This window comes from Hippocampus bargibanti, linkage group LG20 (assembly GCF_051943395.1).
Source record: "Hippocampus bargibanti isolate YZ-2025 linkage group LG20, ASM5194339v1, whole genome shotgun sequence".
Taxonomy (NCBI): Eukaryota; Metazoa; Chordata; class Actinopteri; order Syngnathiformes; family Syngnathidae; genus Hippocampus; species Hippocampus bargibanti.
This window is the reverse complement of record NC_142753.1, coordinates 11,121,786-11,136,917: the sequence shown is the minus strand read 5'-3', so window position 1 is coordinate 11,136,917 and position 15,132 is coordinate 11,121,786. Positions and strand designations below refer to the sequence as shown.

General features: G+C 39.8%; 1 protein-coding gene across 1 annotated transcript; it reads right to left on the bottom strand.

Annotated features, from left to right (window-relative positions):
• Positions 1–1,792: 1,792 nt before the first annotated feature.
• Positions 1,793–10,266, bottom strand: matn1 (matrilin 1). The gene is made up of 11 exons (XM_089023265.1): positions 10,114–10,266; positions 8,586–8,770; positions 8,336–8,500; positions 7,197–7,419; positions 5,559–5,681; positions 5,249–5,421; positions 4,134–4,365; positions 3,088–3,240; positions 2,939–3,019; positions 2,017–2,811; positions 1,793–1,911 (listed from the first exon to the last, which is right to left on the bottom strand). Exons 1-10 carry the CDS (start codon positions 10,202–10,204, stop codon positions 2,762–2,764), a joined length of 1,476 nt encoding a protein of 491 aa, XP_088879391.1. The 5' UTR covers positions 10,205–10,266; the 3' UTR covers positions 1,793–1,911; positions 2,017–2,761.
• Between the last annotated feature and the right edge of the window lie 4,866 nt (positions 10,267–15,132).

The following is a 15,132-nucleotide window of genomic DNA, read 5'->3' as shown; positions in this document are numbered from 1 at the left end:
TTCAGCCTTTGGTGAGTTACTTCTTTTATTTTGTGGCTTCATTTCCTACACAACCTGACTAGAAGTTATTGATTTGAAGTTCCCAAAAGCAGAAAGAATTGGGAAGATTAAAGAAAAAACACACAACTAAATATCGTAAAAAAAAAATCCCCCAAATACTGTATATGAAACATGATTTTCTTTCCAAGTGAATGCAATATACCACACATTACACATTGGTTCCCCTTTAAAATTTGACTGATAAAGTTATGACTTTCAATAGTATGATAATAAAAGTCAATTATGATTATGAAACGAACGATCAATTGTCCTTAGTCTGATTCGTGATTTTTTTTTTAATAAAATGGCAGGGGGGGAAAAAAAATTAAAAAAGTAATTCTCTAACATCACTTCCGGAAACGGAAGCCTGCTATCACTTTGGCTTGACGTAAACTCCGTCGCTAACCTGTTAGCTCGTCTGATATTTGACAATTTGTCCAAAATAAGTTCTTATAGTTCAACTAATATTGAAACAAACTGATGCTAAGTATTTTTGTTTCCCCAGTTTTAAAGCCAAAGCGCATACATTTCATGACAGAGTAATATGTCAGGCATACTACTAAACAAAATAGTACAAAAAAAGATACAAAAGTTAATTAGACTTGCTTGTGGAAGAGATCGAAATATATTGATCTATCACTATATGATGATAGCATAGATTGATGGCCGTTTTCTGATTTAAACACTTTTTGGAAATTAGATTATTTACCACTGCATATCTGATGATTTCTTGGGCACATTATTTTGAAATCAACATTCCGTTTTATTCAATTAGAGTGCTGCTACTTGATAAATACACTCAATAAATGTACTCAAATTCCCAGTGGATTGCAACATCGTTATCTCTCCTATTATTGTCAAGGCGTGTTTTTTTACGAGCTGGCTTACCTTTGTACCTTCCTCCCTGATACCTAATTCCCAAAAAGAATTTCAAAAGGTCATATCTAATCAAATGTAATTGGCTCGCCATCTGTTGGGCAATTTTGAGGTCACGTTGCTTGTTTTTAAGTTTTAGTAACGTCTGCGTGTGTTTGTTTGTCATTCTCGGCTTGTTTTGAGTCCCCATTGACTCAAGATCCTGCTCGTTCTGTACTGAGTTCCTCTCGCTTGGTCTGTTGTTGTAAGGCGGACACCTGCAAAGTTTGGTTTCACGCCAACCTCTCTTTTTCTCCCTCCCTCCTCTTTCATTTTCTCGTTCTCCTTCCTCCTCCTCTTCCTCCCCTTTCCATGCGCTGATGTCATTCCTTAAGGGCACAGGTGTCAAAGTCAAGGCCCGCGGGCCAAATCCGGTCCGCCACATGATTTTTTTCGGCCCGCGAAAGCAAATCAAACTTGTTAAATTCCATGATGATTGCTAAAATCTGAGCCAAAATGTCATATTTTTGAATGTCAACCACAACAAAAGTCATTCTTCTTGACTTCAGATTTGAAAACGAGTTATTCATTAATTTTCTGTGTGCTCTATATGTAATATTTGAAGGGATTTAAACATTCTAATGGGTTCCCCAAATTCAGAACGGCCCTCGAGAGGAAACCATAACTACAATGTGGCCCGTGGCAAAAAAATGACTTTGACACCCCTGCGTCCAGTGTAAGTAAGGCATGGTCGTTTTTTTTGGCTAAAAACGCCTTACTATACATGGTCGTTTTTCTAGCTAAAAACGCCTTACTATACATGGTGTTTTTTTAGCTAGCTTAAAATGGACGTTTATTTTTTGGCCGCCTTACTATACATGGTGTTTTTTTGGCTAAAAACACCTTACTATACATGGCCGTTTTTTCCCGCCTAAAATAAGGATGACAGCAGAGGTGGTTCCAACACTTCACCATGCGTAGCCACAATAGCGAGAGAAAACCCACGGAAACCATATCCTGTTCAAAAATACAAGAGAACATTTGAAATAGCAACGTCAATTCTAACATCCTGTCGTCAAATCAAAAATTAAACAAATGACAAACATTTTCTCATGCGTTCACCTTTGCTGACAAAAGCCACGCAGGCGTTTGTCATCTTGCGCCACCCTCGAGAATCCCCTCGTGCACGTCACCTCCAGGCCTGACGTCTTACCTGCCAATACAAGCGTTCAAAGCAACCTTCCTGTTGCTTACGGCAAAGGGGAAAAAACAGATTTTATTTATTTATTTTATTTATTTGAAGTTATCACCCTGGCAGGACTCTGTTGCCATTTGTTTATTTCGTTATTTGGCGCCACACTGTCGCCCTCTTGTGGTCATTATTTAAAATACACTTCTAATAAGTTTGTCCATAGCATTTTGATACTGTTTGTTATATTCAAATGAAGATCTATTGATGGTTTTTCTTTTTGTAATAGCTTATTCCAAACATCGTATCTAAAAAATGGAAATCAACCACGTTTTTTCAAGTGTAAATAATGATGACAGGGAAGGGAAGAATCACAATATTTAATTTACTTCCTAAATTACTTTTATTTAGGAAAATGAACACCATGGTCGTACCCTTATTATACAAATCTTTCTCTTTGTTTTCTTGTATTTTAAATATTTTACATACAAGAACAATAGAGGGTAACGAATGGGACAGATTCTTTTCTTTTTTTTTTGAAGTGAAAGTGCTACTCTTTGGGTGGCTGGGGGGCATCTGTGGTTTCCCTATGAGGGAAGACTTGTATTTACAAAAGGCACAGTTTCCATGGCAACCGGTGGGGGGTGGTCTGCGGGTTTTATGGGTAACTAGGTGACCTCAGACAATTTTGTTTTCCAGCAGAGCGATCCTCTTGGACATATTTTCAAGTAAGACACGTGTTAAGGTCAATAACAACAATGAAAGCTGTTTTTTTTTTTTTAACGCATGCCGTCTTTCAAGGACCTACCACTCGCAATCAAAATGGCTGACTTTCTATTTTGCGATCAAGGATATTTTTCTTTGTTAGTACTTGCAGAGCTTCTTCTACTTTCTTCTGGAACTTAACCAGAGAGTCACACTCGCACGGGTCATCCTCTGTCGGTCACAGAAAATGAGAAAAATGAGATGATATGTCGTCTTAGTACATGTGAAGTGAGGCGCACCGTGGCAGATGTTAATCTGTAGCTTCTTGGCGATTTGCGTCATGGCCTTGAAGTCTGCCGTGTAGAAGTAATGTTCGCCCTTAGGCTCCGAAGCGATCTCCTTTAGCTCGTCCTCGACCGCGTTGCCCACTCCCACTGCGTACATCTTGAAGCCTGACGCCAAAAAAACACAAAGCGTTTTCATACATAAATCAATTGTTTGCAGAGCGCGGCTTGGAATTGAAGCGTATTTATGTGGGATAGGAAATATGAGACAATCTCTTTGTCAATGGATGCTACAGCTTCGTGTTTGTTTTTCAACATTTAGCTTATAGCAGACGTATACATTTCACCATGACGTCGCCGATCCTTTGGTGAAAAGGACGCTTTGATCCTCTCCTCTTTCATCAACAACAAAAATGTTACAAAAAGTGCTTGGAATTGAATGACTGTATGTGTCTTTGTGTTGTCACATTATTGGTTATTTAGTATTTTTGTTCTTTTGACTTCAAGATGGCGCCGCCAGTGTGGCTGCCTTGACAGAAGCTCCTGTATTTTGTTTTTCTACTTCTTCCTTTCCTTTCCCCTTTGATCACTTTGAAATGTAAATTTCTCCACTGCAAGACTAATAAAGGCTAATCCAATTATTTCCCACGCTCACCCATTTCCTTGGCCTCCGATGTGGAACTGTCGCGGCTTGGAATTGAAGCGGATTTACGTGGGACAGGAAATGTGAAACAATCTCTTTTTTGTCAATGGATGCTACAGCTTTGTGTTTGTTTTTCAACATTTAGCTTATAGTAGATGTGCACATTTTACCATGATGTCGCCGATTCATTGGTGAAAAGGACGCTTTGATCCTCTCCTCTTTCATCAACAACAAATGTTACAAAAAGTGCTTGGAATTGAATGACTATTCTGTGTGTTTGTGTTGTCACAAAGAGTGGCTGCCTTTACAGCAGCTCCTATATTTTGTTTTGTTACTTCTTCCTTTCCTTTCCCCTTTAATCACTTGGAAATGCAAGACTAATAAAGGCGAATCCAATCCAATTATTTCTCACGCTCACCCATTTCCTTGGCCTTCTTGGCGGCGTCACCAATGTAGTCCTGGCTGCGTCCGTCCGTGAAGACGATGCCTACTTTGGAGACGCCGGGTCGGGCGCCGTGACCCGCGCTGAAGCTCTTGTCGGTCAGGTAGCGCAAGGCTTGGCCGGTCATAGTCCCTCTCTCCATGTAGGCCATCTTCTTCACCGCCTCCTTCAGGTCCTTCTTGTTGTTGTGGCGGCCAAGCGGGAATTCCTGATGTCAAAGAGACGCAGGGTTTTAACTCATTCACTACCAGACCATGTGCAAAAATGTGTCCACTGGGTTTCATATATGTAATAATAATCATCATATTTGTTCTTTTCTTTAAGGGAAAAAAAATACAAAAATTACAATTCCGACTTAAAATGGATAAATGTGTAAAAATATTTTCAATATTGAAGTAAAGTGATACCTTGGCTTACAAACTTAATTGGTTCCAAGACAGAGTGTGTAAGGCGAAAAGTGTGTATCCCAAAAAATGATTTCCCATAGAAAACCATTAAAATGAGAATAATCCGTTCATTCCCAGGTCCCCATAAAAAATACTTTTCTACTTTGTAATTTTCTAAGCCTTAAAACTACACAAAATCTACCTTATTTTATCTATAATAAATGTGCTATGGTATTATAATTAAAGAAATAAACTGTACTTTATAATAAAGTCGTTTTATTTACCTGTGTGATGTTCGTTGATGGCTTGATGGAATGGAGTGGCCGGTTTCATCAGCATTAAACACTTGAGGAACATAACCTTCTTCTTCCACCATCTTGAGGAATGATCCCTTGGAGGTGCTTTGTCTGCGATAATTTTATCTAGTTCCTCATCAATTGCGTTCTGTTTAGCTGGCTTGATAGCTTTTTGCATCAAGTGTACAGATGGCTTGTGCGGGTTGTTTGTGGAGCCTGATTGATGGGATAGTTTAACCTTGCAGTCTACACTCTGCCTTTAAACTTTATCAAAGTTGAAACTCACTGTGGTCTGCCTGTCTCTTTGTTAAACCACCCCCCTTACTGCTGATGGAATTATTATTATTATTATTATTATTCAAATTTTATGCACACTATTTGGCATTTAATCTCCTTTCTGTCGTTTTACCTGTCGGACGAGACTGGAGTACTGCACGAGGCCGACGTGCGCTTTGCTGTCTGACACGTCCAATTTGTCCACGATCTGATTGATCCACTTCTTGACCAGCTCAAAATTCTCGGGACGGACGCTCTTGGAGCCGTCGATCAGGAAAACCACATCCGTCGCAGTGTTGCCGCATGCTGGTTCCACATACAAAGACAAACGTGCACACATTAGCTTCGTAGCTTTTGGTACGCTAAAGCAACCATATGGGGAAAGCTGTTTTGTAAATGTCCGGCGGGCTTAGCATAGTTAGCGCGCATTCGCCGGCACTCACCACTGCAGCTGCGGCCATCGTCCATCAGGGTAAAGCCTTCCTTGCAGGCGCACTTGTACGATCCCGGGGAGCTGAGGCATACCTGCTCGCAGTCGTGATCCCCGGTGGCACACAAATCCGACACTGTGTGTGTGTTTGTGTTTGTGTGCAGGGTTTTGTACGCGGAAAAAGGGGGCGGGGGGTTAGGAATGGAGGGAGGGAGGACAAACAAGATCTATGTCAGTTGGTGGGATTTTAATGATCCGCTGTAAGATTTGAATGCAGTGGATCCTTAAAATGGGAAAGGAATTAAAACAACGACGTCGTCCTTTTGATATTCAGTAACATGTAGTGGGAGGAGTTGGGGAACCGTTAAAGGACAACCGACGCCTCCGGACAAGTTGTGTCCATAATTTGTATAAAATCACTTCAAATGACTTTGGAGCGTATTTTACAAAGATTCCACGGCATATATAGCTATATTTTACGTTTTAAGACTTGTGCTGAATATTCAGGAAGTCTTGTTTTTGAGTTGGTGACGATGCCTGACGTGACGTCACGGAGGGAAAACTGAGAAAGCGACACACAATGCATTTTGGGTACTTTGTTTGGTTTGAAAACTTCGTGTTGATGGCGAAATTAGAGGGAAAAAACATAAATAACCCGATGGTAAATTGTTGTGTTGCACCAAGACTACTATTTGATACTAGTTGACACAAATTCCCAGCAGACAAATCAGCCCATTTCCAACGGAGCTTGGGCGCCATCTTGTGCATTTTCTGGGACGCTACATTGGAGTCCTGATGGCTCAAATTAATATGGGCGGACTTCTTTAATCGATTGCACACATTTATGCTTTCCTCTTCAGAACTATTTGAATCCTATTCATAAGTGGATGAGTAACAAGAAATCATCTTCTCCCAATCTGAAGCCATTGTTTTGATTCTAGAGCAAGGCAAAGACATCCTGGTGTGACGTCACAAAAAGTGGGCGGGACCTTCTGAAACTCGCCATTTTCAGCATCATTTTGAAGTAGTTTTGGGACACTTTAAGTCATTTTTATTGGTGTTTTGCATTTGACTAAAAATATCAGCCTGCCTGTTTTGGCTATTTTAGATGCTATAAAACGTTTTTCTGATGTCAGTTAGGAAACCAAAAAATGGTGTCGGTTGTCATTCAATGTAGAGGTGAGGGGAAGATAATGTACTAAGTAGGTTGGTGTACAACTACAGTATGTAGCTCCTAGGGCTGAACAATTCAATGAATTCAAATGTCACCGAGTCCTCCATCAGCTGTTTCCAGTTGGTCCAAACTACTGCTGCTGACCTCCTAACAGGGTGCTTTTAAGAGGGAGAACATCACCCCCAATTATGGCTTCTCTTCACTGGCTCCAAATAGATTTTTTAAAGATCATTCTATCCGTTTTTTTTTTGACAGATTTTTCAGGTTAGTCACAATCGAATAGTGTACATTGCAAATGTCGCTTTGAATTCAAGCAGTTGTTCAGTCCTATTAAGTAGGTAGACAGGTAGGTAAAGGGAACTATCAGGCACGAGATAAGCAGCACAAAGAGGCAATAGCCCTAAACACCTTACCTTTCGCAAAACAGCTAGCATTAGGATTTCTTAAAAAAAAAAAAAAACTTCTTGTACATCTTACCACAGAAAGCCTCCTGGAACTTCTTGGTGAGCTTCTCAATGACGCTGTAGCTCTCCACGTAGTCCACGTGATCGTCCAGCGGCTCGCTGGCCATCTGTTTCAGCGTGCTCATGTCCACGCGCCCCACGCCGATGGCGAAAATCTCGATGCCGGCGTCGCGCGCCCGCTGGGCCACGTCCTTCACGTTGTCCTGGGGGCGGCCGTCCGTCACGATGATAGCCACCTGCCAGAACAATGACATGCCTCCATCGGAACTTGATTTGAGGGGGGAATCAGAGTCACTTCCAATTGTGTGGGTGTGCACACTTACGCAACTAAATAATAATAATAATAATAATAATACATTTCATTTCTAAGCGCCTTTCAATACTCTCAAGGACACTTTACAGTCACGTAATTTTTTTGTGCGGGTGAGCAGTGGCAGCCATTCGCGCCAGCGTTCACTCGTTTAGCGTACAATATACAGTGATACCTCGATTTACGAACTTTTCGGTTTACGAACGTTAAATGGTTTAAACATTAAAGAGACAGGCAGACGACAGAGAGAGAGTGAGTGAGAAAATGGAGAGAAAACAGTGAAATTTGGACTCGTTTCAACTTTGATAGTTCAAAGGCAGAGTGTAGACTGCAAGGTTAAAATTCCCATCAATCAGGCTCCACAAATAACCCGCACAAGCTATCTGTACACTTGATGCAAAAAGCTATCAACCCAGCTAAACAGAACACAATTGATGAGGAACTAGGTAAAATTATCGCAGAGAAAGCATCTACATTCCTCAAGGTTGTGAAAGAAGAAGGCTACGTTCTTCGTCAAGTGTTTAATGCTGAAACCGGCCACTCCATTCCATCAAGCCATCAACGACCATCACAAAGGTCAATAAAAAGACTTTATTATACAGTACAGTTTATTTCTTTCATTAGAATACCATAACACATTTATTATACGTAAAATAAGGTATATTTTGTTTAGTTTTAAGGCTTAGAAACTTAGAAAATTATGTTTTATGGGGACCTGGGAACGGATTATTCTCAATTTAATGGTTTCCTATGGCAAATTATTTTTTCTTATAATATCGTTATTATAATACAATATATAATGTTATCTTAGTTGCTTAGACGTTGTTGTTTGGGCTTGTTACCTTGCTGATATCAGGAGACTTGGCGCGGGCGCCCTCATTCTCACTGAAGGCCACGTTGAGGGCAAACTGGATGGCCAGACCAGTCATGGTGCCCGTGGACAGGGGCTCCACTTTAGTGACCGCCTTAATCAGGGCGGCCTTAGTGCGGTGGGTCTTCAACGATACCTAAAAGCCCAAAACCAGACAAATCGAAGTTAGATATTTCGGTTTATTTATTTTTGAATTTGAAGTGTGAGGTGAGTCTACATGCCTCATTCTTGACTCGGCTGGCGTAGTTGACCACGCCCACTCTGGTGGCGTTAGGTCCCACATCCAGACCCTCGATGACCTTGGCAAGGAAGACTTTGACCTGCTCGAATTCGGAGGGGCGGACGCTGCGGCTGCTGTCCACGATGAACACCAGGTCGGTGGGACGCGTCTTGCAAAGCCCTGCCGCTGCTCGCGGGGTGGACAGTGACAAAGATGGTTACACGACGGCACATGTATTTTTAGTATAAAGGGACTGAGTAGGACGCATCTTTTTGGGTGACCCTCCCGAAAGAGGAGTGTGTAAAAGTGATTGACAACTTTGTCACACGAGTACAGGTTTGCTTGCAACAAAATGGTGGACATTTAGAACACATCTTGGGAAAGCCGTAAATTGACTACAAATTGACAGAAATAGCGGAAACTCTGGTGAATAAACTGAATCATGCGTGGTTGTAATTTGAAATAAAAAGCTTTTTAATCAAAGCCATAACATACGAGCAATATTTGTTTGCCTATTGTATCATTGTAGTAACAATGATAGAATACGCAAAAAAAAACTGACTACTGCGTACTTTCAGACTAAAAAAAATTGGATTTTTCAAAAATTAGAATACAAATAAATACGGACAGAACAGATAAAGCTATGGAAAAAAAATATGTACAGAAATTCTGAATTAGTACGTATTCAGTACTGTATTTAATTTTACTCCCTGGTGTCTTCTACTATCTTTGTGACTGCTTTATTTCCTGTATAGGATAGTTGTCCATGTTAAGCACTTTGTTACAGCTTCAGCGCTATATACAATAGGGATTGTATTGTATAGTAGAAAATAAATCAATAAACTGTTTTTTAATTAAAAAAAATGATCTAAAGCAGGGGTGTCAAACCTACGGCCCGCGGGCCGGAACCGAACCCTAAGGAGGTTTGATCAGGCCCGCAGGATGATTTAAAAGTGGAAAAAAAATGCAAAAACGACATGGAATTCATATTTTAAATTAGATGAAATTCAATGATTGTCCAATAGTGGTTCAATCAACAGAAGAGAACAGCGGTGTTTTTCAACACCCTTATTAGCTAAAATGTCATTATCCAAACAGAAAAGTAGATGAGTGTAGAATGTTAAATGAAAAATGGACCACGTCATATTTTTTTTTTACAGAGATGCGTGGGAAACATTTGTGCTTGGTGTGTTTTCAACAAGTTTTGGTATTGAATGAATGATATTTGGTTATTTATAGCATGTATGGTCTAATTTTAATGGTCGGGCCCACTTGACATCTATTGCGGCTATATGTGGCCGACCATGTGAAATGATTTTGACAGACCTGATCTAAAATGTGTTCGAAATAGAAAAAAAATAAGTGAAAAGCAACTATGTTTGTACAAAGAGACAAAATTAAGATTTAAAAACCAACAGTACTAGAATCAATGATTTCCATGTAAAAACATGCACTAATTTTACCACAAAAAATCTCCATTAAAAAAAAATCCAAAATGAGCTGCATCGATCATAATTCTCGTTACTCACCCATGGCGGCGGCCGTGCGGCGGTCCACGGTGGCCTGCCCACCCGTTAGCATCAGCATGAGCGCCAGGAGCAGCGGCGGCGTGGGCGTCATGACGGCAAGTCAAAGGCGACGTTGGAAATTGAGACGTGCAGAAGTACGCACCCGGGGAGCTCCTGGTCAAAGTCAGAGTGAGACTGAGGGACTGTGAGCTGCAGGTTATCAATGCAAGTACTTCACGTGCACTCGGCGCACCCCCCCTTTCGCCCCTTCGCCCTCACCCTTCCATCACCACACACACTTTCTTTTAGTTCGCCATGTTTGGGCCCGAGAAGAAGAAAATACCTGCACTGGGAGGACCTAAAACGGTGGTTGGGGAAAGGCAAACACCTCGAATGGACAGGTATATGGGTGTGTGTGTCAGGGGGTACAGGAGCAACTGGGGTAAGGGCGCCAAATAAACACCAATATGAATTCCTCTTTTCTCCACACGTTCCCAAAAACACATTGAAGGAAGTCACGGGGGGGGGACATACACACAGACCGCTTACTGTGCATTACTGCATGTGTGTGTGTGTGTGTGTGTGTGTGTGTGTGTGTGTGTGTGTGTGTGTGTGTGTGTGTGTGTGTGTGTGTGCGTGTGTTTTGAATTTGCTCTGTGAACACTTGTATCTTCAATCATCTTTGTGATTACCGACCTCAAAAGTCTAGAGGGCCTTTTTTTGTGTATGTATGGCATCCCACAGGGGTCTATCCTTTGCTCACTTGGTTTTTTTTTTCCTCGCAGGGTAAAAACAAAATAATAGGTAAGACTTCCATGTCACAAAATTGTGAATTGTGATCACTAGTGACACTGTCTTGATAAATTAGATGGCTTAATTTTTGTTATGTTGCAACTTCATTCATATTGTGATCAAAATATTGTCTAATTTCTTCAAAAACAAATTCACTCTTATAATAATAATAATAATAATAATAATAATAATACATTTCATTTGTAAGCACCTTTCAAAACTCTCAAGGTCACTTTACAGTCACTGGATCAGTTTTTCTGTGGGTGAGCAGTGGCAAGCCACACGCGCCTGCGTTCACTCAACCCGGAAGCAACCCAAATAGACAGAAAGGTAGCTAGCTAGCTAATAGATATAGTAATAATCATAATACATTTCATTTATAAGCGCCTTTCAAAACTCTCAAGGACACCCTACAGTCACAGGATACTTTTTCTGCGGGTGAGCAGCGGCAGCCACACGCGCCAGCGTTCACTCAACCCGGAAGTAACTCAAATAGATAGAAAGCTATTTGAGTTAAAGCTATTCAGTTCCGTTGCCATTTTTCTTGATTTCCTCGCAGCATGACATATTCTTGACTTGCCATCTGATAAGTCTCATAACCTGTCAACTTATTTTTGGGGGTCATATTTTTCATCTGAATTTTTGTTGACGATAAAGAAGTGGAGCAATAACAGACCATAGAAAAATAAAGTCAATGAGATTGTATGCAAACTTACGTCTTTGAAGGAAAGAACTGAGTGTAGCTTCACCTACGGAATTATACAACACAGGAAGTTAGTTAGCATCACAGAAGAAAGAGCTCCATTTTTTTGTACGTCATAAACTTAAGTCAATTCCACTAAATATATTTGGGAAGTCTTTCCTTGGCAAAAACACATGATGGATGGCGACAAAAAAAAAAAAAAAAAAATCATGAATAATGTTTGAAAGTTGGATCGTGGTGGTGTTTGGGCATTGCTGAGACCCTCATTAAGGGCGCAAACACAATCGGAAACAAAAAACACTTTCATTCATACATTTACGTATACAGTCTATACACATCAATGGGGTTACATCCATAGGAAACAGAGAGCCCTTTTTTTGACCACCAAAATCCCACCCCACCCAACCGAGCACGGGTTACTCTAGCCACTCCTTACACACACACACACACACACACACACACACACACACACACACACACACACACACACACACACACACACACACACACACACACACACACACACACCGCAAGTGAGGATGCAAACCAAAGTAGGGAAACTCTAGAATAAGTGGTCCAACACTACTCAAGTGAACATATGGCAAAATCAACATGGATGTCTACGCATATACAGTACGAGTATGTGTGCATATACCGACTGGCCAGAGATGAAAGGTCTGAGGAGGTTCCTGGAAAACGGGGCATCTCAGGGACGCCACCCTGTTGGGCTCAGAAGGGGGAGACAACACATACTGTATGTTTGTTTGTTTGCTCGCTCACGGAAGGTAATTACACATATACAGTGCGGTTATGCAACACACACACACACACGTCGGCAAAAACAGGCCTGGAATGTGTCCTGGAGGAGGGAGGGAAGGAAAAAAAAGTATTCATGCGTTAGAATGAGAACAAGCAAATGGTTAATTAAATAAAATTACATCAAAAAAATTAAAGGACAACCGTCACCATTTTTTTGGTTTCCTAACTGATATCAGAAAAGCGTTTTATATAATCTGAAATACACAAAACACGCAGCATGATATTTCTAGTCAAATGCAAAACACCAATAAAAATGAGTTAAAGTGTCCTAATACGAATTCAAAATGACCCCGGAGATGCCGAGTTTCAGAAGGTCCTGCCCCCTTGTTCATCTTCGCCTTGCACGAGAATCAAAACAAATCAATTCAAATAGTTCCGAAGAGGAAAGCATAAATGTTTACAATCGACTAAAGGAGTCCTCCCATATCAATTTGAGCCGTCAATGACAGCAATGTAGCAGAAGAGGGCGCCCAAGCTCCCTTGGAAATGGGCTGATTTGTCTGCTGGGAATTTGAGTCAACTCGTATCAACTAGTAGTCTTGGTGCAACACACGATTCACCATGCGTTTTCCTCCTAATTTCGCTATCAACACGGATCATCACAAGGTTTTCAGACCAAACAAAGTACCCAAAATGCATTGTGTGTCGCTTTCTCGGTCAGGGGCGTTCCTTCAGTGACGTCACATCAGGAATCGTCACCAACTCGAAAACAAGACTTCATGAATATTCAGCGCGAGTCTTAAAATGTAAAATATAGTTATATGCCGTGGAATCTTTCTGAAATACGCTCACTAGAAGTCATTTCAAGTGATTTTACAAATTATGGACACAACTTGTCTGGAGGTGTCGATTGTGGTTGGACAAATATGTCCAAAATACATCACTGAACATGATGGTACTAAGCGTCCAATCTGCACATCCCGATTTTAATGTGGACACGTGCTTGGTTTGTGCTTTAGGACGGGACACTGAGCAGTCTCCCATTAAGTCTGTTCCTCCCACCCTCTAATGCCCTCCCTGTACTTCCTCGACTGCGCACAGAGAGAGTATAGAATACAGGTAGAGGGTCCTGAATGTATCTGTGTGTATATGGGATGCTTCATTCCACCCTGATCACGCTAAGTCAACATTGACAGGGATTTCCAAAGAAAGGCAAACTTGTTTCAATATTTATGCTTGTGGCAAGATCTTTGCACCAACCAACCACCCCCCCTTCTACCGCCACACATACACAGTAGTTATCCAATATGGAAGAAATCTGGCAGTTCTGCTTGTTTGCGTCCCCAAAAAGGTATGACAAATCGATGCATTGGCGGAAGGAAGGTGCTAATAAAAATGCGAATAGATGCGCTTCTATGCAAAAAAAAAATAATAATAAAAATAGCAGATTATCCTTTTTTTAAATATTATTTTTGTACAGTGGGACATAATACATGCAGTGTGACTTTCCCTGAGGTTTATTTGCACGCCGCAAGACTGGCAGCGCCCCCTAATGTTTGATGTTCTCTGTCTAAATGTGCAGCCAAAAAATAATTTAAAAAGACGAGCGATTTACAGGAATATTAGGTAATTTGTGTCTTGTTTTTTTTTCAGTGAAAAGGTAAACAAGAAAACCCTGCGGGATGCCACTGCGTGTTTCAAAAGTACCGCTTACTTCTGAAATCGGCCGGATGCATGTGACAGGCATGTCAATACATATTTTATATCTTCTTTGACGACTTGGAAATATTTTATATGGTTGTTATATTTTAAAATTTCTAGCTTATGGGATAAAATCCATTATTTTTCTAAAATTATTATAATTTTAATGGGATCTCGCACATGATTTTTGCATACTTTTATTTAATTATTTTAAATGTTATTTAATTAACCATTTGCCTGTTCTCATTCGAATGCATGAAAACTTTTTGTCTTCTTTGATTACTTAGAAACATTTTATATATTTGATATATTTTAAAATAATTTTTCTAGTATGATTTTGTTATGGGGTCATCCTTTCTGCATACTTTTAATTATTATATTTTAATTTAATTAATTAACTATTTGCTTGTTCTCATTTAAATGCATGAAAACGTTTTTTTCTTCTTTGATTACTTAAAAACATTTTATATATTTGTTATATTTTAAAATAATTTTTCTAGTATGAGACAAAATCCATTATTTTTTTAAAAATATTCTAATTTTAATGGAATCTCGCACATGATTTTTGCACACTACTATTTAATTCTTTTTAATGTTATTTAATTAACCATTTGCTTGTTCTCATTCGAATGCATGAAAACGTTTTTTTCTTCTTTGATTACTTAGAAACATTTTATATATTTTTAAAAAATGAGACAAAATCCATTATTTTTTTAACGGGGTCATCCTTTTTCATACTTTTGTTTAATTATTATTGTATTTTAATTTAATTAATTCACCATTTGCTTGGAAATATTTTATATAGTTGTTATATTTTAAAATAATTTTCTAGCTTGCTTTTTACATTTTTTAAATTATTTTCAATGGGGTCTCGCACATTATATTTGCATTTTTGTGTTTTTATTTAATGTTATTTAATTAACTAATTTGGAATAGAAAAAGCACCCATTTTAGTTTTGATCCAAATCCTTTGACAGCCGTAATAATGTCAATATCACGCGAGAAAATAAGCATGTGTCAGCATTTGTCATGCTTCAGGTAAATTCCCCGAGGCTTGATTGAAGCGAATCTAAAGTGAACAACAT

Excerpts from the sequence above, each read along its gene's own strand:
- matn1 (XM_089023265.1), bottom strand. The coding sequence starts at position 10,204 with ATGACGCCCACGCCGCCGCTGCTCCTGGCGCTCATGCTGATGCTAACG. Across the intron at positions 7,420-8,335 it reads AGTCTCCTGATATCAGCAAG|GTGGCTATCATCGTGACGGA; the intron begins GTAACAAGCCCA and ends TTGTTCTGGCAG. Across the intron at positions 3,020-3,087 it reads ACAGATTAACATCTGCCACG|AGGATGACCCGTGCGAGTGT; the intron begins GTGCGCCTCACT and ends TGTGACCGACAG.